The sequence below is a fragment of the Gymnogyps californianus genome, chromosome 3 (assembly GCF_018139145.2).
Source record: "Gymnogyps californianus isolate 813 chromosome 3, ASM1813914v2, whole genome shotgun sequence".
NCBI lineage: Eukaryota > Metazoa > Chordata > Aves > Accipitriformes > Cathartidae > Gymnogyps > Gymnogyps californianus.
The window spans coordinates 47,848,291-47,871,927 of record NC_059473.1 but is presented as its reverse complement, the minus strand read 5'-3'; the positions used below and the strand labels follow the sequence as shown (position 1 = coordinate 47,871,927).

Here is a 23,637-nt window from a genome sequence, read left to right as displayed (position 1 = left end):
CTTTTTTGCCCTGAAGCACTATGCAGTTATAACCCACATAATTGCATCTCCGTATGTGTTTGCACTCACAATGAATGGAGCAGACGGCATTCACTGGAATGCACAGACATTCATTCCTCTGGATACAGCCGTACCACTTCAACACCGCTAACTCCACACATTTTTGTAAGGACTCAGGGATGCCACCTTTTAGTGTCTGTATTTTCCTTTTGCTCCGGGGAACTCTTATTATCTGTCACCCCGAGGGATCACCGCTACAGCCAATTACCGGCAAACGCCAGGAAGCCTCTTTCACCTCTCAAACCCAGCGCCTCCCCCCTGGGACCCTGCCCGGACGGCTCCGGCACAGCCCCCGCTGGCACGGCGGGCGCGGCTGCGGGCACGGCTGCTGGCAGCGCCCCGGCGCAGCGGGCAGGTGCCGCGCACCCCCTCCGCCGAGCCTTCCCCGGGGCAGGTCCCTTCATCTTTCACCCCGAGTACCCGCGGGGGACGGCAGCGCGGGGCGCCCAACCCGGCTGCCCACAGCGAGCTCCGGCCGGGCGGCGGGCGGCCGCAGCCGCCCCCGCCGCCTCCCCCGGCCCCGCCGGGCGGCAGCCGCCTCCCGGCGGGGGCTTCATGGCGGGGCACGGCGCCTTCCCGCCTTGCGCCTCACCTGGCATGGGGTGAGCCGACGGCGCGCTGAGGCTCTGCCGGGGCGAGGCCGGTGGGGAGTGGAGCGCGGTACCCTGCCGCCGTCGCAAGTCCCTCCGCGGCCCCGCGCCGCCGCCTTTATGGGCTGCGGGCCGGGCCCCGCTGTCAATCAGCGGCGCCGGGGCGCGCCCCCGGCTCGCCCCTCCGCGGCGGTGACATAACCCCCCCCGCCGCCCCCTCCCCACCGGGCGGCCCGCGATCGCCTACCTGCCAGGCCATCCCGGGCCCGGGCCCTCCCCTGCACCGCCCCGCGACCGCCCGACCGCCCTCCGCGGGCGGTGCAGGGGCGGGCGGGAGGCGGGCCGGGCGGCCGGGGCCTCCCGCCGGGGAGCGGCGCGGCGCGGAGGGGCGGGGAGAGGCGGCCGAGCGCGCCGTCGTGCCGTTGGTTTCGCGGGGGGACGAGCGCGGCCGTCCCGGCGCGGCAGAGCCCCCGGGAGGCGGCGCCAGGCCCCGGCAGCGGGAACGCGAGCGCGGCCGGGACCCACCGCCGGGGCCTCCCGAGCCCGGTCCCCGCGGGCGGGGAGCGCGTCCCCGGCCCCTCCGGCCCGGCCCGGCCCGGCCGGGGGCTCCGCGAAACGGCGCCGGCTGAGAGCTCGGTGCTCTGGCCGCCACTGCGGCAAAACTCAGCCTTCCCGAGGACTGCATCCTCTCATTTTTATCCTTTTTATTTTTCAATTACACAGCAGCCCAAAGGCGAGACTTGCCCCGGTCACCTCCCCGCCTCCGTTTGTAAAGTGCTTACTGGAGGTCAGTCAGCAGCTTCTCAAGTGAGCCCAGCACCTCGGTCCCTCTCTTCTCCACAGGAAGCCCCATCCCCTTTGATCTCAAGGAAGGCGCAGTGGGCTTGCTTAGGCATGCTCCTCCTCATGGAGGGAGCCTTGCCTCGGGTTAATGAAAGCGGCACACAAGAAATCTCACTCTTAGGCTGCTCCCAGTCTCGTTGGGAGGACTGGAAAGTATCTCCACACACAAGGACTCCCGTCCCAGGCCTTGGACTAGCGGGTCACCATGCTGAGGAGCAGCCAGCGCGGCTGCAGGCACCATGCTCCGTGTGGAGCAGGAGAATGGATCCCTGCAGTGGGTCCACAAAACCTGCCCTGACATGCGGAAAAGTTTCAGAAGTCAAACGAGAAGACCAGGGTCCCCGCTACTGAGGCCTGAACTGGGGTTGCAGAATATCTGTGGAAGGATCCTGCAGCTGATGCGAAGAGGCATGCATTTGGCCGAGTTGCCTGCAGAATCCAAGAAATGGAGCCCTGTCAAATGTATAGGTGGATAAACACCACAAATGTTAACAAATAAATAAATAAATAAATAGAAGATAAAGAAAAGAACAGCATAGGAAGTCATCAACTTTGCTCATCACAATTTGAAATTCCAGTAGAAAAAAGGTGCTGATGTTTCAGAACTCAGAAGACTTCAAAAGACTCAGTCTGTCACTAGAGCAGAAAACGCCAACGCAAGCATTGCTGCCTTTCCTTTTGCCATGGAAGCTCCTTCCAGCTTGGCTGGCCTTGGCCTTGCAGGGTAGCGGGAGCCAAGGAGCATTCCCCTTTCTCACAGGGTCCAGGGGACCGAGCCAAGCTAGGAGGGAGAGGACTTTTTTGTCTTCCTAAGACATTTGGTTTTCAGTTTTGCGAAACCTCAAGAATTTAAAAAAATAGCTAATGAAGTTCACAAAACCTCAAATTCTACTGAGTTTACTCATTCCTCCCAACTATATTAAGACTTAGTCTTTATATCTATATATGTAACTGTATGGTGTGTTTTCCACAAGACTTTGAACAGCACTGGCACAACTCTCATCAGGAAGCTGCTCTGGGTTTACAGTTGGAGAAGAGAGGGCACCAAGTGTTTAAGAGACCTAGAAGGTATCTTTGAGATAGTGCAGTTTACATTTGTACCTTCATATATGAACACTTTGTAGAGTGGAAATTTTTAAGTCAGTAAAAGGACAGTGCAAAGTAAAGAGACAAATTTTATCATGATTGCTTTTAACAAGCTACCTCATAACAAAACTCTTCTTTCCATCTCTGTGGGCGTAGCAGGCATGAGCAATTGATAGCATATTATTTCAAGCTGAGTGATTTATATATAGGATGATGACCTTTGAGAAGACAGATTTGGTTCTGTTCTTTCCACGACTGTGAAAGTGCTCACTGCTCACTTTCCGCTGGCCACCTTGGAAGAGGTAAACATCCTCTTCTTTCCCAGATTCCTGACGGAAAGGCTCACAGGAATGAATGCGCGCTCTGCTTTCCCCAGCTAGCCAATATACACACACAAACATTGGAATTATCTTCATGTTTCTCAATCTACTTCCTCTTTTAGTACAAGGTGAAAGCGAGCAATGGTAATTAGAGAGATAATAAAGTCATATTTACTAACATTTAGGAATGCTAGTGAGGTAACAGTAGTTCTCGTACTACTGGTTTTCTGTAGCATTTTACCTTTCATCGTGTTTTGCTTCAGGCTGGAGCATCAGGCATGAGCACAGGTCCTTAACTTCTCATTTCTTTATGCACCTCCCTTTGCCTTTTTCAGCCTACTGTTTGGGTTTTTGCTTTTTTTCCGTTCTGCACCAGCCCTAGGGGACTTCCATTTTGGATCATGTGAGCATCGTGCAACGTAACATGCATTACTGAAAATCACTGGGGAACGGCAGGATTCTGGTACAGCACTATCTTAGAAAGAACTGTGATTTGATGGATCTCCACCAAATAATCCTTGTTTTTGCCTAGGAGTTTATCACTGACATTCTGACTTAGCTTAGCTTGGGGCAAGACTTGAACTCTCCTACATTAGAAGAAATCGCACTAAAGAAGTGGAATATGCTATACATACTAGAAATTTTTTTTGGACTACTTTTCTGATAAAATTGAAGCTACTGTGGCATGATGCCAGACGAAAAATTCCATGAGTTTTGCTGGGTGAAATCCTGATCGACTTTTTTTTTTTTCTTTTCCCACAAAAGCATCACCACTAATTGAAATGGATCTAATTGTACAAATATGATGAGGAGTCCTTCAGGTCTTATCCTGCAGTCCTGGATGTTCACCTGATGCTGATAAACATTCTTTCTGAAATGCTGTCCCACAGGCATGAAGAATTTTTCAGTTTTTTCTTCCTGTGGTGAGGTTTGATTTTCATAATTCGCTATATCGGGTTTCCAAAACTGAAACAGATCACTTCAGATTAGCATGTGACTCAGCCATTCAGTTCTCTGAATGACCTTGTAGTGATAGGGAGAGAGACCCGGGTGGTTCCTCAGACAACATGTTATAAGTATTCCAGCTAAATGCAGATTTTGAATACTGGAATAGATTACACAAGGGACAGTGAATTCATCTATGATGAGGGAGAAAGTTGTTTTTGACAAAGCTTTATGTATGCTTTAGTTTAAGTTCTGGTGCATAAGTAGTCAGAAAAAATGGGCATCATAATCAGATACTTAGTTTTCCCTTCTTTGATTCAGAGGGAGAAGTGTTTTATTTCCAACCTTCCTTAAATAATTTCCAGGTATAAAATGTATCCAGATACAAATGCTGACACATTCTGTCAGAACAAATGGCCGTGGGCTGTACAAGTACCAGCTGGTATACTTTTACAATAATCTTGTCAAAGAGGGAATCTTGCTACCACCCATTTACAAACTTCGTCTTTACTCAACAAAGTGCTTATACACAAAAGCTTGTTCAGTGATGTTGGCAGGAGGACTTTGGGTTTAAAGCTAAGCACATGTTTAAGTGTTTTGCTAAATTGGTTCCTACATGATTTAACTGGTGTCATACAATAACTTACGGAAAGAGCCGTAAGTGGAGCCCTAGGCTTCTAACTCATGGTCGGAAACTTTAATCTGGAAACTGTTTTTTCCCTGTCCTTATAGTACATATGACAAAACAAATATCCATCTACGAACAGTTAAATATGTCCTTAACCATTTTACAGAATTTTTGTATTCTTTCCCCACATGTGAGCTGCTGAACATGTTAGGGCTGCCAAATATTTTCAGCCTCCAAAAAGGAACATTCCCCTACCAAGTGCAATGCAAATGAGCACTGAAAATGCTCAGTAAATCCCACGTCGTTGCTCTGGGTTCCAAAAAACCCCTTTTACTAGATCCAGAACAGATTTATTACCCGAAGATCTGCTTTTATTACAACTTTGTTACATAGTTTCACATTCTATCACAAAAGTATTGATATTTTCACTTATAACAGGGAAAGAATACATCACTACAGCACTGACTTTTAAACAGCTAAGACTATCCTTATTATCCAGGCTGTAATATTATAATTTTTATTTTATTTGCAGTACTGTGCTTTCTGTACGTCAAATGGAATTCGTTCTGTTGTATTTACATATGTTCAAAGACAGCCCAAATCTCAAAGCTTTTAGATGGTTTGGATTCAATCCTTATTTAGAAGTAAAACATACTGAAGTTGATAGTAGTTTTAGCTGAGGAGCAAGTGAATAGAACTAAAAATGATAACTTCAGTGGTCCAGCTGGATTATAAAAGTTGTTCGGGGGACCAGATGCCATTCATTTCAGGAGGAGGTAGAGCCAAACTGCCTTTGAAGGCTCGGGCCTAGCTTCTTTTCACTTATTTAGGTGAAATAAAATACCAAACGCATACTGAGGTCTTAACAAGTTATAGCAAATGTTTGAATGATCTCAGTCTAAAAAGTATTTTTTATTGCAATGAGACCCAGGTTTGTGTTTCACCAGAATCATGCCGGGTCCTTGCCTTACCCACACAACTGCTCCATGAAATGTGGATTATTCCCACTGCTGCATGTCTTGACTGGTGGGGAGGCCCATGCTGAGGGGACTTTGGGTGCAAACACAGGACAGGAGCCCCTCGCCTGGGCAGACATGCAGCCCCATGCCCGAGGGTGCTGCCTCTGCCGTGCTTTCTCCCTCCTCCCTGCAAGGGCCTGGGCATCTGCACCCTCCCTCTTGCCCTCCATTTTTCTATGGGTACGGCAGGGTGGCTGGCCAACAGCAAAGTATGGTCTCATCAGGTACAGTGCGTCCCTGAAACACGGGATTCACAGAATCTGAAGAGATCAAGAGGCACAACTGGGAAGAGAAACCAAATGGAGGAAAGCCCCAACAGGGCAAGCAAAAAACATACTCAAAAGAATTGAAATTGATTGCAAAAAATTTGAAAGGCCACAGAGAACAGTCTGGGGGTTTGATATCTCTCCATATGTTCAAAACTCCCACAGATGGAGTCATGGGTCCCACAGGATGAAGTGAAGGGATGAAAGAAAGCAATTCATGAAACTACTACAGCTGGCTGTGGGTCTCTAACTGGGAGAAAGAGCGTCATTCAGCTGTGGCCTGATAATGATTATGATGATTAAAGCTGAACAAATAATTCCCATATTTTATTTTTTTTTTACTCTAATATGTGTTTTGCCTCTTTTTCCCCTCATAAGAACATCTATGCACAGACCACAGGTTCCCCGAGCACATTAATTACTTGGGTGTGCTCATATAGCCGTTACTTGCATTGTTGATGAATATTTAAAATCCAAATCATCTTGCTTAGCTGTGAATGGTCAGAGGAGTCAGATGGCAGCGTTTCAGCTCCCCAGTCAGCACACCATCACTTCCCGAACAAATGCTTGGGCATACGTATTAGAAGTGGGACCTTTTATAGTACTTGTGCTTAGAAGCATCCATTTTGCTCTGAAATGGCTCTGAAAGCCGTCATCCACATAGAATTAAATAATTTCAAAAACCCCTCTGAAATAGTTCAAAGGTGAAGAAAATCGGTTTTGCTGTTATGTTCCTTGTTCCACTGTGGCTGTCTCTGGTACTCTTGAAAAGTGAATGGGGAAAAATTTCCTCTGATGATAACCGTAGATTACTCAATTTGCTATAGTCATATAATGAAATGCTGGGGAAACTCGAGCAATGGGAAAAATATCTATTACAGCATACACCAGAAACAAAACAATGTATCTCCACACACATTTGTTGCAGACTTGCCAGTTCTTGCAAGTTATTATTTATTTATTTATTTATTTATTTGTAATTAGTTCTATGTTTCACTCTATTCAAGAACTAATTGGCTTCACATCAGTCAAAAGACTATAAGGAAACTGCAATTTGTTCCCCTTCCTACAAAACATACTCTTCCTAATTCTATCCTTGTTCTCTGGCAATAAAAATTATAAGATAATCAACAGTGATGTAATTCAACCTATGCATGGTTTACTGATATTAATATTCTTCCTTGTTTACTTACCTTACAGCAATTAACTGCATTTCTCCCCAGTGATATTATTTTCTTAACATTGCTTCATTTTCCTTTCAATGAATGCTCACAAGGATGTCCTGGAAATAAGGGCACAGGAATAGACTGATATTCGTCAAATGAAGAGGGACATTAATAGTTATCTTGTCTTGCATTTATTTACTTATTTATTTTATGTTTTGAGAATATTCACTTCTAGGAAACCACACAAGAACAAAGCTGGTTCTACTTCAAGAAAAGCTCTGCTGACCAGAAACTGTCTCATTCTTCTCTCAGCTAACCACATAATGCATCTTAAATTTGCATGGTAATTTGCATGGTTCACAACATTAAGGAAAAGAGAAGAAGTAAATTTGATGGTTGTGGCATTTTTGCAATCGGGTGAATGTTTTTGCAGCAGTAGGGATGGGCCCGTGTTCATGTCAGTGGTGGTGGATGCCTACATGTTGGTGAGGTTTGCATGGTGTTCTATTAATGCATTTGTGTAAGCATAAGTGTGTGACTGTTCAAAGATGTGTCCTTCACTACGGTATCCCTGGAAGCTACCTGTGTTGTGCTAGATTAAAGATGCTGAAGTTCAGACCCAGCTTGGGTAAAAATGTGTAGCTTTACTTCTATTTGTTTTAGTTAATCATATAGTACATGTTAATCCTGTCATCAGACACCCCTTGTTCAAAAACAGCAGAATGCCTTTCATTTGTCTTTTCATTTGGATTTAATACGTTTTTCTCAAAACTAGAAAAGCAAACAATTCTTCACTTAATTTGAATTGTGCTTACTGTTATTCCTCATTCTTCTGCCCCCAAATCTTTAATGAAGGTGACATTTAACAGTTGCTAAAAAAATACAGAAAATCTGGATTCAAGCCTCAATCCACTTACAGGTCTAATCCCTTGCATATTTATCAAACTCCATCCAGAAACCATCTAGAAACCAGCTCAATAACAACCTTCAGACAATGTCATGTCCAAGGCAGCTTGCTAGCTACTTATCTGCCAACCTGGATGGCTCTTCATTCAAAAGTCCAGCTTTTGCAGCACTCTGTTTCCTGCAGTTAAACTAATAATTCTCCATTTGCCTCTGGGCTTAATGTTTTGCTAACAACTACAGAATTAGATATTTTGCGTTTTCCTTCTCTACAAGGTCTATTTTAGCATAAAAGGTACCATGAGCTTCCTTTGATAAACCCGTCTTGCTTTTATCCAGTTTTTCTCCCTGTCTTCACTTATTCTTTGTTTCAGTATTTACTCTAAATTCTTTGTGCGTTACTGAGATCTGATTTGCTCTCTCTTCTCCTTTATGAAATATATTTATATTAATTTTCCCCATTTCCTGTGAGACTGTCCCAGGTGAGACAGGTTCACTGAAATTACTTGCTACTGGGTCTGGAACCTCCCGTGCCTGTTCCTTCAGAGTCCTGGTACAGAGATTATTTGGTGATATAATTTTGAGCATGTCTGAGTCTGGGAGTCTGGGCTTTTGTTCCACCTCAGATGGTATCATTCTTTTTCAATACCCTTTATTCCTTTTTCCTTTTCCTTCTCTTTTATTTTCTTCTTTTTTTTCTTTTCTTTTTTTTTCCTTGTATTCAAAATCAATGTATATTTTTGAAATACGAACACCCGAAATGGCTATAGCTTTCCAGTCAAATGAGCGATAAAAATATCTTCCCTGTTCTACTTGGTATTTGCCTATATATGTATGTCCAAGGTTTACATGCTTTTTCATAATCCTAACATAGTGTTGGATGCGTTGTTCAATTAGTTATCGCATCATGACCCTTTACAAATCTTTATTAGAGTCACTACTTCCCATGTTCTCACATTTCATTGAATTGAAATATGTGTTCTTAAGGGAGACCACCTCAAGTTTTTGTGTAATCTGAAAACCTCAGCAGTTTTAGTATATTGTTTCAGGTACATACAACTACTGAACATAGCTGCATCGAGAAGAACCCCTTGTAGGGCCTCTCTGCATCACTAATTCTTCAGCCACCCACAATGAAGATCTTTCACTTACAACTATTGCTACAACTACAACAATTACTATGCTCTATTTACAACTGCTTTGTGTCTATGATGGATCTATGTTGAAAAGATTCTAGGGAAAATAACTGACAAACACTTAATATACATGATAGCAGAAGAGTTTAAATTTTGCTCAGAAAAACATTTCATTATTTTCTTCATCTTGCTGTCAAGAAAAATTAAGTTTCTGTCCTTGAGCTAATGAAAAAATTCTAAAACATACAACATTGCTGAATTTGTGTATTATAATCTGAAAGAAAGTTAGGAAAAAACAAAACCCTTTTTTGTTAAAAATCTTCCTAGTGTTTGGCAAGATCTACTCCTTTCTACCATGTCTGTAATATTTCTTACTTCCCTCATGGAACTATTTATTTCATGGATTAGTCATGCCTGAGGGTGTTTTTATATTTTGAGGTGGAAGATGCCCTGAAAATCTAAATCATTTAAAATATGTACTGTTACGCCTGTTACAGTTATGAAGAGGAGATGTCGATGCCTCTGTGTACACATAGATATTCTTGTCTCTGACTGAAATGGAGCTTGCTGTATAAGTAAGGCTATGGGCTTGAATAAGAAATGCCCATATAGAAAATAAGAAGAGAACGTGTTTTCGTACTAGCTTTCCTACTAAATTTCTTACTAAGTGCTCTCTTCGTACTGAGACAGAAAAAGTCAACCGTATTTTTCTTCCAAAGTAAATAGTGTAACTTTGATAAATACCTTTGTTAAATTATACAAATGCTCTCTTAGATTAGCTGTCGTTCAGCTTCTTCCTTCATTTGGGCCCCAGAATTACTGTGGCGGTTTGATGTACTTAAGGACGGCAGAGGGAGGTACCCAACTACCACCCTGTGCATCCCAGCAGAATTGAAGTCCTTTTTACATAAAGCTGGCTATATATCTTTATTTATTCTTTCAGATGTCCAAAATTATACTAAAATGCCGTTGGCTCCTGCATTCAAAAGCAGCTAGTAATTGGGCCTCTGTTTTTTAATCAACTTGACACACCTTTAGAGTGACTAGTTCCTAGAAAATAAGTCTATGGAGATATAATTCTATAATTCATTAGAAATAGGCTTCTATGTGGGGCTATTTTTCAACTTCTTTGTAGAACTTGGGAGGGAAAGTGATATTCCTGCCACTGAATTTTGGATACTAGGTGAAAAATAAGATGGCTGTTCAGAGCAGCTCCTTTTAAAGGCTTTTAGACTTAGTTTAAAATTTGAGTTTTCCATATGGCTTGCATAGTATTACTGTGATAAGAAGATGTTAATAGATAGTCTATAGCCCTGTTCAGGTTTGATCTTGAAGAAATATTCTTGATCAGCTGTAATGCATTTCTCTTCAGACAGAAGGTAGACAGTAAGGCATATTCCCTGCGTCAACCTCTTTGACTAAGAACTATAGCTGTAACTTTCAATAATTTATACCCATGTGAGTCCCCTTGAGGCCACATTCTTACGTGTAATGATAAGCCTTTTTCAATATAATAAGCAAAGTTTGTGTTTTCAAATTCAGTGAAAGGTTATTAGATATTTAAAAGTCGTTTATTTTTCATACCATCACAGATAGTTAACTAAGTCCTGATTTGTGTCCTTTATTAAATTCCTCAGTGCTCTCTTGTTATGATTTTCTCAGATTCATTTCCAGTATATGTAAATTAGTGCAATATTTGGAGCACGAATAGTTGCGTGTACATTCTGCATGCCAAAATTAGATTGAGGTTCTTTGTTGGAAATCAAGTTTTTAGTAATTAATAAAAACCTAACTGCCTGACCTTTGTTTAGAATTACTATTATTTCAGCCTCTTGGATTGTAAAGTAAAGCTAGACACCACCTATAAAAGAGTGGATTTCACTCTGTAAATGGAAATGGTGGAATCTCTTTAGCCAACCTGGGGTTCCTTGTAGGGATATATGGACTACAGAATAGGATATGTTCAGCCAAATACTGCTTCCAGTCTCTTAAACCACCTTCTGAAGGGAGCTGATGAGTGGCACATAACTAGAGGATGAGGTTATTTGCACCACGTGGCCTAAGTGGCTCTTACAGAGTTGCTTTTTGATGCTGAAGCGTAAGCTTGCCTTTTCACCCTGCTTTCTCCTCAGAGGTGTGCATCAGCCCAGTGTGAACAGGATGTAAATTCGGGTTATGTCTCTCTCTTGTTGTGTGTCACTTAAAAGACTGCTATGAGGTGATCAGCAGATTGACAGCTTTAACACATCACAGAGAAACAGGAACAATTAAGCTTACAGAGGTTGTAGTTCAAACAAGCTTGAAAGACATCTGGCTAATGATGTCAGTGGTGTAGCCATAGGTATACAAGTTGTTGATTGACCATTGCTACTATCTCAGTTAAAAGGGTGTCTATCATCTTTCTTTTAAACATACAATAGTGACTTCTGCTCCTGGTAGGACACAGTCTGACCTTTTAATATAAATCTGCAGTGATTAGTTCTGCCAGGAAAATCAGTAGCTTCCAACTGCCTTAGACATATGGCCTCCAAAAGTCAGATCTATGGAAGAATGGCTGTGGTGCCGCAAAATTATCTCAGATTATTGTTGGAAAAAAAACAATGAAAGCTCTTTTCTGAGGTTTGGCCTGGTTAGAATGCTGATTTTCTTAGAAATTCAGTCCCAGATATAATTAAAAAGTCATCAGACTTCTGCATCATAGAAGTCTGTGTAAGGTTGAATACACAGCCAAAAGGAAATGTGTTTAAGAGCTTTTATAACACAAGGCCAGCCCAAGATCTTATTTGATCTTTACTGGATTGCTTTATAGACAACCTATTTCACAACTGCATTTAGTCATCTGCCTTCATGATAGAAAGCAGATTTGGTGTATGCCTGTGCATTGTAAAAGTGGTAAGCAGGTCATGGCACAGGATCATGGAACAGTGTCGTCTTATGGACATTCCCTATTTAGGTCCATTCTGCAACTTCATGACAACTTACAAAGACGTTAAAGAGCATCCTTTCCCAGGTAAATAAAAAAAAAGTTTGGGGTTTTTTTTTTTCATGTTTCTATGAGGAAAAGGAGAAGGTCCATAAGGAGAATTTTAAAACTAATGGGATTATGCTTGCTAAGGAAAAAAAAAAGTCAAGTAGGAAAGTGAGATTTTGGAAAATTCCAATTGTGATGGGTCGAGAGCTGCCCTATCTATAAAAATATATGTTTTTCTCACTTAACTCAGAAGCTGGTTATACAAGTCTTAGCTAGTCTTAGACTGACTCTTTCTGTGGTCAACACAGAGACACAGGCATTTCCAGAGGATGACTCCTCCCCTCCTAAGGCAAGTCTAAAATGAACAAGATCCAGAGGTGCTTACTAAAGACCAAAATGAACAAAACATGCCTTTAAAGATTACAGTGACAGTAAATGACTGAGATGTCAGATTTCACACATTGTTCTGATAAGCCTGAACAGATTTTCTTTCCTTAAGTGTTACCATCTATCTAACTTTTCCAAGGTCCCTTTGGCCTTTCCTGCTTAAAGTCTCTATGAGTTCATAATTTGTTCTTTGACTAGCAAGTTGTTACCTGGCCTCACAATTCAACGTGTAGCCAAAAAAATGAATGTGGAAAATGCAGATACTGAAAAATAACAGTGAAGACAAAGAAGAACGAGTACTTAAAATCCCAGAGTGAATGAATGAGGACATTGAGCCCATCACACAGAAGCAGGGGAAGGTAGAATGTGCTAAATTCAGGTATAGATCTGGATGTTTAAGTCAATGCTGGACTCATAAAAAACAGATTCTGGAGGGGAGTTAATTTCTCATTGACCTTCCAAGCTCTATAACAGCAAGACAAACTCATGAGACAGTCAGGCTAGTAGGGTAGAAAGAACAAATTATTCCAGCTCTGGTACCACGCCTCATTATTTAGAGGTTCACAAAGTGATATAAGACCCATTGAAAACACCCAGAAGTTCCTTCATGTCAAACGACATTTACCCACAGGTTGGATCATTAGTACAGACTTCGGCCAGACACGGCAGAGACGGTGGGAAAAGCAGTGGCTGAGTAATGACTCAGGCTTTGGACAAGGATGGTCCTACACTTTCCTACAGGTTTCACACATACCTCTTGGGAGCCACGGACTTGGACATTTAAAAGTTCAATTCTGCAGTGAGGGTGCTAAAACTGTCTATCAGTATTCTCTACCAAGCCAGCTTCTCTCTTGGACATCACTTCTTCTTCTCTTGCTATTCTACTCCTCTGTCTTTCTCCTATCTAACCCTCTCCCCTTATCTGTCCCCTATATGTGACAGAAATCACAAGATGTCCTTCCTGCCTTCATCTCTCTTGTCTAGTCCCCAGATCTGCTGTCTTTCTGCTATCTCCTGACCAACACTACTTTCCCACACTCCTGACTCCCTGATCTGCTCTTCAAAGTAACTCTCAAACTGCATTCTTCACATTTCCAAGTCAGGCTACTTCTTCTTTTAATTGAATTTTGAAATATTATTCAAAAAATGAGGACACAAAGCTCCCTCTAAACGACTTTTATGTATGAGTTGGGGATATCAGATGTAAGATGGGCTCATTCCAACCTCAGAAACAATCTTCTCAACTATTTTTTCTGAAAGTTCCTAAAAAATGAGCTCTGAGACAGCCTCAAAACCAGAAAATCTTAGTTTAGAGTATTAGCATGGGAAAAACTGAAAAGCTACTAAAAAGAGAATCAGATAGCCTTAACATAGAGATGTTATCTGCACTGCCTGTAACATTCCTATCACATATATAGCAGTTGTTACTGGATGCCTTGGGATAATCCAAAAGTATCATATTAATTACACTACCAAATATTAAGCAAACAGAAGAGATTTATGTCACTAGGAAATAGAAGTTGACCCTCACTGTGTAGGAATGTTCTTAGGAAGGGAGGATCAAGGAATTCTTCCTAGTCAGACCATGATCTGTTGAGTGATTATTCTAATAAGAACTTTCTAAATGTCTGCCTAGTCCAAAGGATTGAAGTTAAGTACAGTTGAACAAAGAAAAAAAATCCTTTAATTCTGTACTCATTAAAAAATTAGTTTCAACTTACTTTATGAACAGACAGAAATTGAAATGGCATCAGTACAGTTTTCTGAAGCTTAAAGCACGAAAGAAAAACCTTACCAAATATACAGGTCATGTTTCAAGCAGGCAACATGAAGATAAAATGTGATGCTCATTGTATAAACCTCTGGAAGTAGAAAGGAGACTTGCAGGAAAACTTAGATCTTCCAGAGAAGTGGCGTGCATAATAAAAAAACTTCTCACGAAGTGTAGCTGATCCTTTATATTTTTCAGGAAAATTTTGCATGTCTGATGTATTTTCAAGTCAGTTCTATGTATCCAATTTCTGTAACAATGCTCAGCTAAGAGTAAAATCTATTGGGGAAATGCCTGATGCTTCTTGCACCACAAACATGTAAGATTTTTTTGTTACTTCTTTCACCCATGAGACTTGAGGAATCTCAAATGACAACTGCTAAATTGTATCCTAGAGACAGGCATGAAGAGAACTCCTCAACTTAAACGGATGCCCATAAGTAACTCCACATTACAGCTGTGTTTAGAAGGGAGTGTGAAGAGGTTGCTAAACTATACATCAAACTGGGAAGTCCTGCCAGAAAAACATGCATTTCTGGAGTTGATATGGCAGCATGCAGTGTCTCAGCATTATAGCATATGGAACAAATTCTGATGTCCATACTCAGTTTTTAATCATTCTTTACTCAAAAATGTCACAGAATTAAATGAGAACAGTGCCAGAATAAAGACTGAGTTATAGTTGGGATTGACAGTGGTTTACTGTTTCAAAGATGACTATTCCAAGTAATCCAAAATTCACATATAAACCTGACCGTTTGGAAAATTTGTTGGTTTCCTGAGGCTGCAAGGCAGGGTTAGTGTCCCAGGTTCAAGGTTATTTAAGCAATTGATTCCAAAGTGTCCCCCTCCCATACCCGTGGAGCAGCACGCAAAGCCACTTGATCCTTCATTTTATATGTACAACTAAGGCTCAAACCTTGGCTCAACCTTTCCCAAAATGAACCAAGACCTTTTGCATATGTCTCAAGCATATAACAGCCATGGCTTCTTAGGCAAACAGGTAGTGGGAAGGGCTTCACGTAGAAAATTTCTCAAGGCTTAAGTTAGAAGCTCAAAGCCAGCCAGGAAAATGAGCCGAAAGAAGCATTACATGAATGTTGAGGCTTAGTGTCTGTTGAGGAGCAAAGGAGCTCCACACATGTGCTGACTCAGTGCCTGGGAGGCTCAAAGACACATGCTGCTCCCAGTAAAGCTAAGCTAAACGTCATGTTTGGGCCTCTGGAGAACCTGTGGTATTCCTGCCTCCTGCCTAATGGGGATCCTCTGGGAAGTTTCACGTGGGCATGTACAACTGCACAGAAAGTGTGTATATCAGTGTCCCGAGCCATGGGTCATCCAGACTGGGTGATGACTGAAATGTGTTACGCCTACTTTCTGGCCTGCAAGCTGGATTTCTCTTCTAAGGAAATGAGAAAATGAGAATACAGGAGGTCATAGGGAAGAGCCTAGAATTTGCATGGATTTCATCCTGATGCTGTGTTGAGACATGAATTGTAAGTGCATTCAGAGCTGAAAGCTTGGAGCATACAAAGATCTCATAGTGTAGCTATAATCCAATATATGTAACATCAATATTTTTGCATGCAAAAGACTATTTCAAGGTGCTTGAAAATCTATATACAGATCCCAGTTTTATTTTAGGAATACTTTCCAAGGAAATTAATGCTGATGTAGTAGCTACGATTATACTGGCATACTTCCTGACCAACAGAGCTGAGTATAAACAAAGCACAGCAAGTCACTAGGTTGTGTGGACAAGGGATGCCTCATACAGATTCTGTAGAATAAGCTCTTCATAATGCTTCCAGATGCTTCTCAAATGCTTTCTTGGGTCAGAGTGAATATATAGTGGACATCAGTACAAGGAGAGAGCAGGGGGCTCGGGAGCAGGGACAGAGAAGGTGTACAGTGCAAGAGGGTGCTCCAGAGGCAGAAGAGATGAGGACGGGTAGATTAAATGCATTTCCTTGTTTTCAGAAGATGAACTTTGTATTACACTGAGTAGTAGCTTTTGTGTTCTCCTAAGCTCTGTATTAACAAAGTTCAGAGAAGTTTCGTGAAAATGTAGTTAAGACCATGAAAATTTAACACTATCTGCTCCAAGGTTTTTTAGAAGTCTCTTGGAAGAAGTTTGATATTCTGACACTTCAAGAAAGTGTATCATTTGTTTCTGAGTTCTAACCAGTCACACAGTCACTGAAGAACTCCCATGGCTGTTTCAAGTCCATCTAGTTTAAAAATTGCAAACAATGGAAAGTTAAAAGTCTGCAAATAGTGAGAATACAGCAGTCCCCTGGGAGTTATGTAATGCATAGTTTAATTGGGAAAAAAGTGGTATTGATATTTATCATAACTGTATGTTTATATATTGTGGTTAGCCAACTGTGAAAAATATCTCCATCAGCTATTTCCTTTCTCTGTCATGGTTTGTAAAAAGCCTTCTGGAATATTTTAGATGAGAAATATGAAACTACTTTTTTACATATTCCATTAGAACTGTTTCCCCGGTCCAAGAAAGTGGTGGAGAATAAGTTGAATGGGGAGTAGGCTTAGCTAGTCGAACATTGGTTGGCTTGTGTCAGATATCTTGGACAAAATCTTGACAACTTTGCAGAAAAAAAATACATATATGAAAAAATAGACTGGTGGAGGAATTAAAGATGTGAAGACTCTTAAGTTACTCTTAAATTAAAGCAATCAAATAAAAATTACTTTTAAAGACTCTATCAGGGAGTGTAGTGATAGGACGAGAGGTAATGGCTTTAAACTGAAAAAGGGTAGATTTAGATTAGATATTAGGAAGAAGTTCTTCACTGTGAGGGTGGTGAGACACTGGAACAGGTTGCCCAGAGAAGTTGTGGGTGCCCCCTCCTTGGAAGTGTTCAAGGCCAGGTTGGATGGGGCTTTGAGCAACCTGGTCTAGTGAAAGGTGTCCCTGCCCATGGCAGGACGCTTGGAACCAGATGATCTTTAAAGTCCCTTCCAACCCAAACCATTCTATGATTCTGTGATTCTAAGCATTCTCCATAGTATATAGGAGTTCTGCTACCAGTGGTGCAGCCATCTTTGGCTGATGAAGCAGAAAGTGCATAGTGCAAGCAGATTTTTTTCATTGACTAGCTTTTTGGATTTGGCACAAAGAACCGTCTTTACTGACATGCAGTGATTGATACTGTACATGACAGCAATAAAACTGCCTTCATTTTGTCCTCTCTCTGTGCATGAGTGATGACTGTAATGACTCTGTCTTTGTACTTTTGTTCACTCCTTGAATTGCTACTTGCAGTTGCCAAGTTGCTTTGCACCTGATTTGTCAAAAGAAAATCTTCTCTACCACTGAAACCTAGCAAAGGAAATTATCTGAGGTTGGTTCAGTGGTTTCCAGAGGAACAGAGTCCTCATCGGTTGTGTGTTATTTCCTTGTCCTCTTCCCTTACCTGTTATATTTTTCTGATTGCTCCTGATTCCTTTTCCTCTCTCAGTTCTTCATGTCATGGTGGTGGATCTAATTAAATGTTTGGAATGAGAAGGGTGTGCCTGCCATGAAATAAAATAATGCTTTTGGACCTGCACATCTGCAACATAGCATTTATTTTACTTCTTTTTAAACATGTCAGAGTCTGTAAAGTGAATTGTTTGACTTTGAGAGGACTCCCCTGCTGGGAAAATGACGATATGCAGAAATGACACTTGCAGCTTCTCAGCTCTCCCCAGATGAGATCCTTCTCACAGTAACATGAGAGGCAGGGTTTCCAGATGTCACTGTCTCCAAAGGAAATAAGAGCTTCCGCTTTACATGACCTATACAATGTGTTTCACTTCAATGCACACTACTATGCCAGGAGTGCAGTATCACATCAGTACTGTATCCCACAGCCTTAGGGATGACAAAATAGAGGACTATAAAGAAAATCTGTAGTGGGTGAAGTACAGTTCAGTGGTTCAATTCACGTTACGTTGAATCTCAACATTTGAAATCAATTAAGGAGTGACTGATTGTATCTAAACCCTGAATACCCTTTCCAAGAGAAAACAGAATAGTTCATTAAAAAAAACCACCTGTGCTCTCTGAAGCTGGCAAATGAAGAAATGTTCCCTGCTGTAGCAAATGCAAGATATGTAACTGCCATCTCCTAGATGACCTGAAGAGTGTACAGAAAAAGCACAATTTGTGCTCAGGATGAGCTCAGCTAAAACTGTCCACACTAACTTACACGTCAAATGGGGCATTTGCACATTCAAGTGCTATATTTGGTTGTAAAATTACAGTAAATACATGCACGCATTTTTTGTTCAAGTCACTGAATTTGCAAATGGCTAGGACAAGGTGAATCTTCCTGTCTCAAGCCTTCAGTACAACTTCATTTGGCTTTTCTCTAGTGACTGTGTCAAGGCTGTGTTGGTTTACTGCAACTGAGGAATGGACCTGATGTGAATTCCAGAAAATAGTACAGATTTATTTCCTACAAAGCAGTACACAGTTTCAATTAAGGCACCATTGTATCTCCATATTCCACTTAGAATGATCTAAATATTTACTCAGCACATCCCTCTGAGCCCAGTTCGAGAGTTAGCCCACAAGCATGGTCTTCAGAGGGCAGATTTTCTCCATTCCCTGCCCAGATTCAAGGGTAGTTTGGTCACTTAACAAAAGGTTTCCTGGCTTTTGAAAAGGCTGAAGGTTTAGATGTGTCCAAAACTCATTTTGTTCTCCTTTTGGGTGAGACACTGAAATGAGATTGAACCCATGATGTTGACATGCACTTGCATAGTGAATATTGAGACCCCTATGGGTCTTGAACAGGAACCAACAGTTATTGATATATAAACCAGCATGCTGTAGGTGCAGGGCCTAGAGTAACTATAGTAGCCTTCTCTGATACTGGATACAGTTACCTCTGTATTTCCAGCTGTTTACTCTGTCCAAGTTTTGTGCATAGAATAATTTTAAAGGATATACAGAGCTGTGGAAAGTACATTAAGAAAGCAGCAGCTCCTTAAGTACCTCCCCTGCCTATGCACTAGTGAAAAGACCATTGCAATAGTTTCCTCCATTTTCCTTCCTTCATTTGCTCTTGGTTTTTCTATCTGTAGTTACCACATTGCCCTGCATGTGATTTACACCCAAATCCTATCTTTTCCAAACATAACAAAGGAAAACATTATGGGTTGGGGCTGTTATTTGAGGAGGAATTAAAGAAACAAGCTGAGAATTGGAACAGTTTTCAGAAGCTTGCAAAGGGAGAGGAATACGCAGGAGAGAAGGAAGGATCAAAGTAACGAGAAAGCTATATAGGCGAGAAAAGTACAGGGACAAAAGAGGAACTGTTTTCACAAACAGGACAAAATATGTCATTCTTCACTAGCAACAGAAATTTCCCTGTTGCTTTCCTGAAGAAGCTGTTCTGGTTGCTGCAGTCCTGAGATTCAGCTGGTTGTGACCTAGGAGTTTCCTTCCCAGCCATCCAGAAAGGCTGGGACTGGGATTCCTCAGTAGTGATGATGGTGACTGAAAGGGAAGGTGAGTTATAGAAACTTCTCTCTTTATATAACTGTAAGATTTGCAGCACAAAAATCATCAGGCGCTCTGTGCAGATTCAATTCAGCACAAACAGCATGTGATGTTTCCTTAAAGTGATGGTCTACACCAGAAATCCAAAAAGATGGGCAGAAAAGGAAAGGTTGAGGAGCTGGAGAAAGAAAAATGTAGAGAGGAGAGAAAAAGTAAGCCACTAGAGGTGGAAAAAAACATTAATAAAATAAGTGCTATAAAGAGATTTCTTTTGCCGTGCATTACTCAAGAAACATATTTCTCTGGCCTACTGGAAAAGCAATGTCATTTTTGGATGGTGGTAATGTTCTACCTGAGTCAACCTGATATGTACTATAACCCAATATTCTGAGAAATGCCATGTGAGGAAGTGAAGACTTCATTTATGTAGATTTGGAAAGGAAGTCATAAAAAACATTCTTTCCACTCAGATTTTTGTTGAATGGAAAAAGACTCCCTGTCTCTTACTGGCTCAGGCAGATAAGCATTCAGCTGAAATCATGTTATTTCACAGACCTGACTCAACAGAAGCCAATCTCCTCATGGGCCATTTGCCATACTGTCTGACCGTATAATCCAAATAAGCCACAAGCACCAAACAGTGAAAAAGTAGAGAAAGAGGATTGAATGGAAGACAGTGAAATAAGTAACTGTATCCTATTTGAGGAATTATCAGCAGAGAAGAGTTTCTCAGTATGGTGCTAGGGTCATTACTATGCTACAGAAGATACTTTCTACCAGGTGAAGAGCCTAGCCTGGTATTTTAGTAATTACATGGTAGCAGCGCTTTTTATAAATTTCAGTGGAAAGGACAGAGGAAAAACATGGATCCATTTTTTTACTTATATGTAGAAGGGTGGACCTACAGAGGTCCTCTGGTTCTAGGTATGACAGACCAAAGACACAGTCTTTACTGTTGTAATAGGACATGCCTCTAGAACCAAAAGAATCTTTCAAGCAAAAGAAATAGTCATTATATGCCAACTTAAATTTCCCCACAGATGTCTGTAACTTACTAGTTTGGTTTTTTCTCTGCTGTATTAAGAGATCCAGTTCCTGGGGCTTTGGGAAGAGAGGAGAGAGATTCTTATTTCTTCTTTTCCTACTGTTTCTCTTCTTTAACAGTTCATGAGGGAATAGAAAATAGCTACTTCAGTGGGAAGCAGGGGGCAGCAGCTCTTTCTGAGAATGTTTCTGTGTTTTATACGAATCAATAAAGGAAACAACTCAATAGAATAAATAAACACGCTTAAAAGGGATGCAGGACTCTCCCCCACAACTATGCTATATTATACTGAGTGGCAGTTGTGCAGAGGGTAAGTGCATGTCTTTATAAAGGTGTTAGTCTTTTATAAAATATTTTTCTTAAAAAAGTTAGCCTAGCCTGAAAATGAAGCAGAGTGGGAGGGAGAGAGGTTTTATTTATGTATGCATGTATATATAATAAAAGATAAAATAAATACAAATGAATTGAGGCCTACTTGTGGAATTTGTTATAATTTAAAAAAAAATAAAAATAAAGTTCTTATGCTTGAGGGAAAAAAGTAATTAAATGCAGCTTTTCACAGCAATAGCCACACAGATCAAATACCCATATAGATCAGGGCTTCTACACATTGCTAGAATGGTCAAGTCAACAGTACAGTGCCTCTGGCTTCCCTCATGTGTCTACCAAGAAATAGGGGGAACATGAATGGTGTCATAAAGTGAGTAAAGTGAAGAAATAAAAAGCAAGTATTTCCACTTTTGAGAACTAAATTTTGGAGAGACAAAATAAAGATTTCTTGCACAACTGTAATATGTCTTGGGGAAAAAATCCTCTTGAAACCACAGGTTTTTTCCCCTCAGAAACCTTTTACTAAAAATAAAAAAAAAAAAGAACATTCCTAAGTCTGGAAAAAAACATTTATCCTTTCTAAACATAAATCATCATCTCCCCCCACCTCGTTCCTCCGGCACAGAGCACCTGCTTTTGCTTTGTCCGGCTCTGGCTGCATATTAAAGCTACTGAGTTTTCCTAGAGAAGGAATGTGTCTTCTCTGCAAACTGCCCTGCAGTCGCACTGGGTTTGGAAGAGAAACCTAATCTCTGAGGATCTCCAGAGGGCAAACCGATTTCCTAAATCACATAGGTCTAAGTAGTGGAATTGTTTTAAAATCCAAGTTGGTTTTTGTGTTTGGTTTGGTTGGGTTTTTTTACTCTACTGTAAGTTGCACTGAGGAACCTCCTCACCCCCTCACCGTGAGTTTGCAGAAGGGACGCACCACTGGAAGTGGAGCACCAATGGCGGGGCCAGTGGAGTGAGCAGTGCTGTGATAAAATTTCACACTGCCACGTAGCTACCTCTCTTCCCATCTAAGCCAAGCACAGTGACAGGCGAGAAAGGCAAAGGTACAAAACAGAGAAGCATCTCAGAGCAGTGACTGAAAACTGCGCGTTCCTCTCTCAAAGCATTGAAACTTCAGGTGCAGCCTGCATCCACAGCAGTCCTCTCCCAGCCCTGCTTTTAAATAAACTGTAAAATGGAAGCATGCTGCCATCACCAATGGCACGTTTCTGCTACCTATAGGACCAGAGGGGAGCTTGATGCATTTTGTTGTTCCTATAGCTCTATGCTGTCTATAAAATCTGTCTGCATCCAGGCTAAAGGTGCTTTTTTGTGTAACTATTCCAGAATAGCTATGGTGCTTGAACGTCACAGATTTTCTCATCCCCCATACCCTACAGACAAGCCTGAGAGCCCACACCTTTCCAGTCCATCTGTCTTCCAGAGAGGAAGATATGGCAACAAACACAGAGCCCAGGAAGTAGAGTTTGCTCTTTTCTTTCTTGCTGTTTATGAAGATCTGGTCATAAATTTCTCCAGTACTTTTTATTTTGTAGTATTTAATTACAGAAAGGAGAAACACCAGCTGTTTTTCACTCTGTGTATACTGTGTGCCCTTGTGTACACACAATTTTTTTATTCAAAGCCAGAGCAGAGCTCTGGAGCACAGCGCTCTCCATCCTCCTTCAGATTTGTAATGCACCATTTTTTTTTCTCTTCACTTCCTAAGCCACTGTTCTTTAATATGACTGTCATGCTCCACCCCAGAGTTGCACGCTAGCAATACATGGAGTGCAGATGCCCCAATATAATCAATATTTCATGCTCTTGGCTATGAAGTTCGTATTTGAAGTGACATGATAGACTACAGTAACTTTGAGCGATGAATTTCTGTTAGTTTAGTTACACTAGATCTCCATTTTTTTTTTTTTCTTTTTTTTTCTCCCACCTTATATTCCACTTCAGGAAAGCACATAAGCCAATAAATAACAACCTGACTAGATCTATTGTTTTCAACAGGGCTACACGTGTGCATGAAATTTAACATATGCCCAAGCATTTAGCTAAAGCAGCTTTAACAGCAAAATCATAATAGCTGTCAAAACCCTGTGTTTCACTTAGAAGTGTGTATTTTTAACTGTGATTCTTTTACTTGAGGGTTGGCATTTTCTAGGGGAAAGGACAAATATCTATGTAATTTCTAAACACATTTCATGTCTGCCCACCAACAAAAAACTGAGTTTGATTGAGAAAATTCTTTTAAGTAGGTATTTGCTCACCGCCAACCTCTCAAATTGCTGCTGTACAAGGTAGGCAGAGACCTGCCAGCTCAGCACATTCATGCATCCACCTTTGTCCACTGCTTTGTAGTATCAAGATATGTTGTCCCATCAGGTGTGCACCTGCTGAGTCAGATACAGCACCCCAATGCCAACTGATACTGTGATCAAGGAAAGGTCTACAAAAAATGCAGATTGACGAAAAATACTAAAAACATATAGTGACAGATACCTCTGAGCAGGTACAGGAGCACACACCCCTGTAGGCCACTACTGTTTACTTAAAAGAAAAGTTAAAGTTCTAAGAAAAAACCTTGTTCTACGTGTCTTTTTCTTTGTGACACTATTCAACGTGTTGGTGCTCAAGTTTCCTTATATGTATAAAA

General features: G+C 41.4%; 1 protein-coding gene across 1 annotated transcript in view; it reads right to left on the bottom strand.

Moving 5' to 3' along the window:
- THBS2 (thrombospondin 2) overlaps positions 1-703 on the bottom strand; it is a 35,078-nt gene extending 34,375 nt beyond the window's left edge. The window contains exon 1 of the mRNA XM_050893437.1: positions 653-703. Coding sequence (XP_050749394.1) covers positions 653-659 — 7 coding nt within the window. The 5' untranslated portion in view covers positions 660-703. The remainder of the gene's footprint in view (positions 1-652) is intronic.
- Between the last annotated feature and the right edge of the window lie 22,934 nt (positions 704-23,637).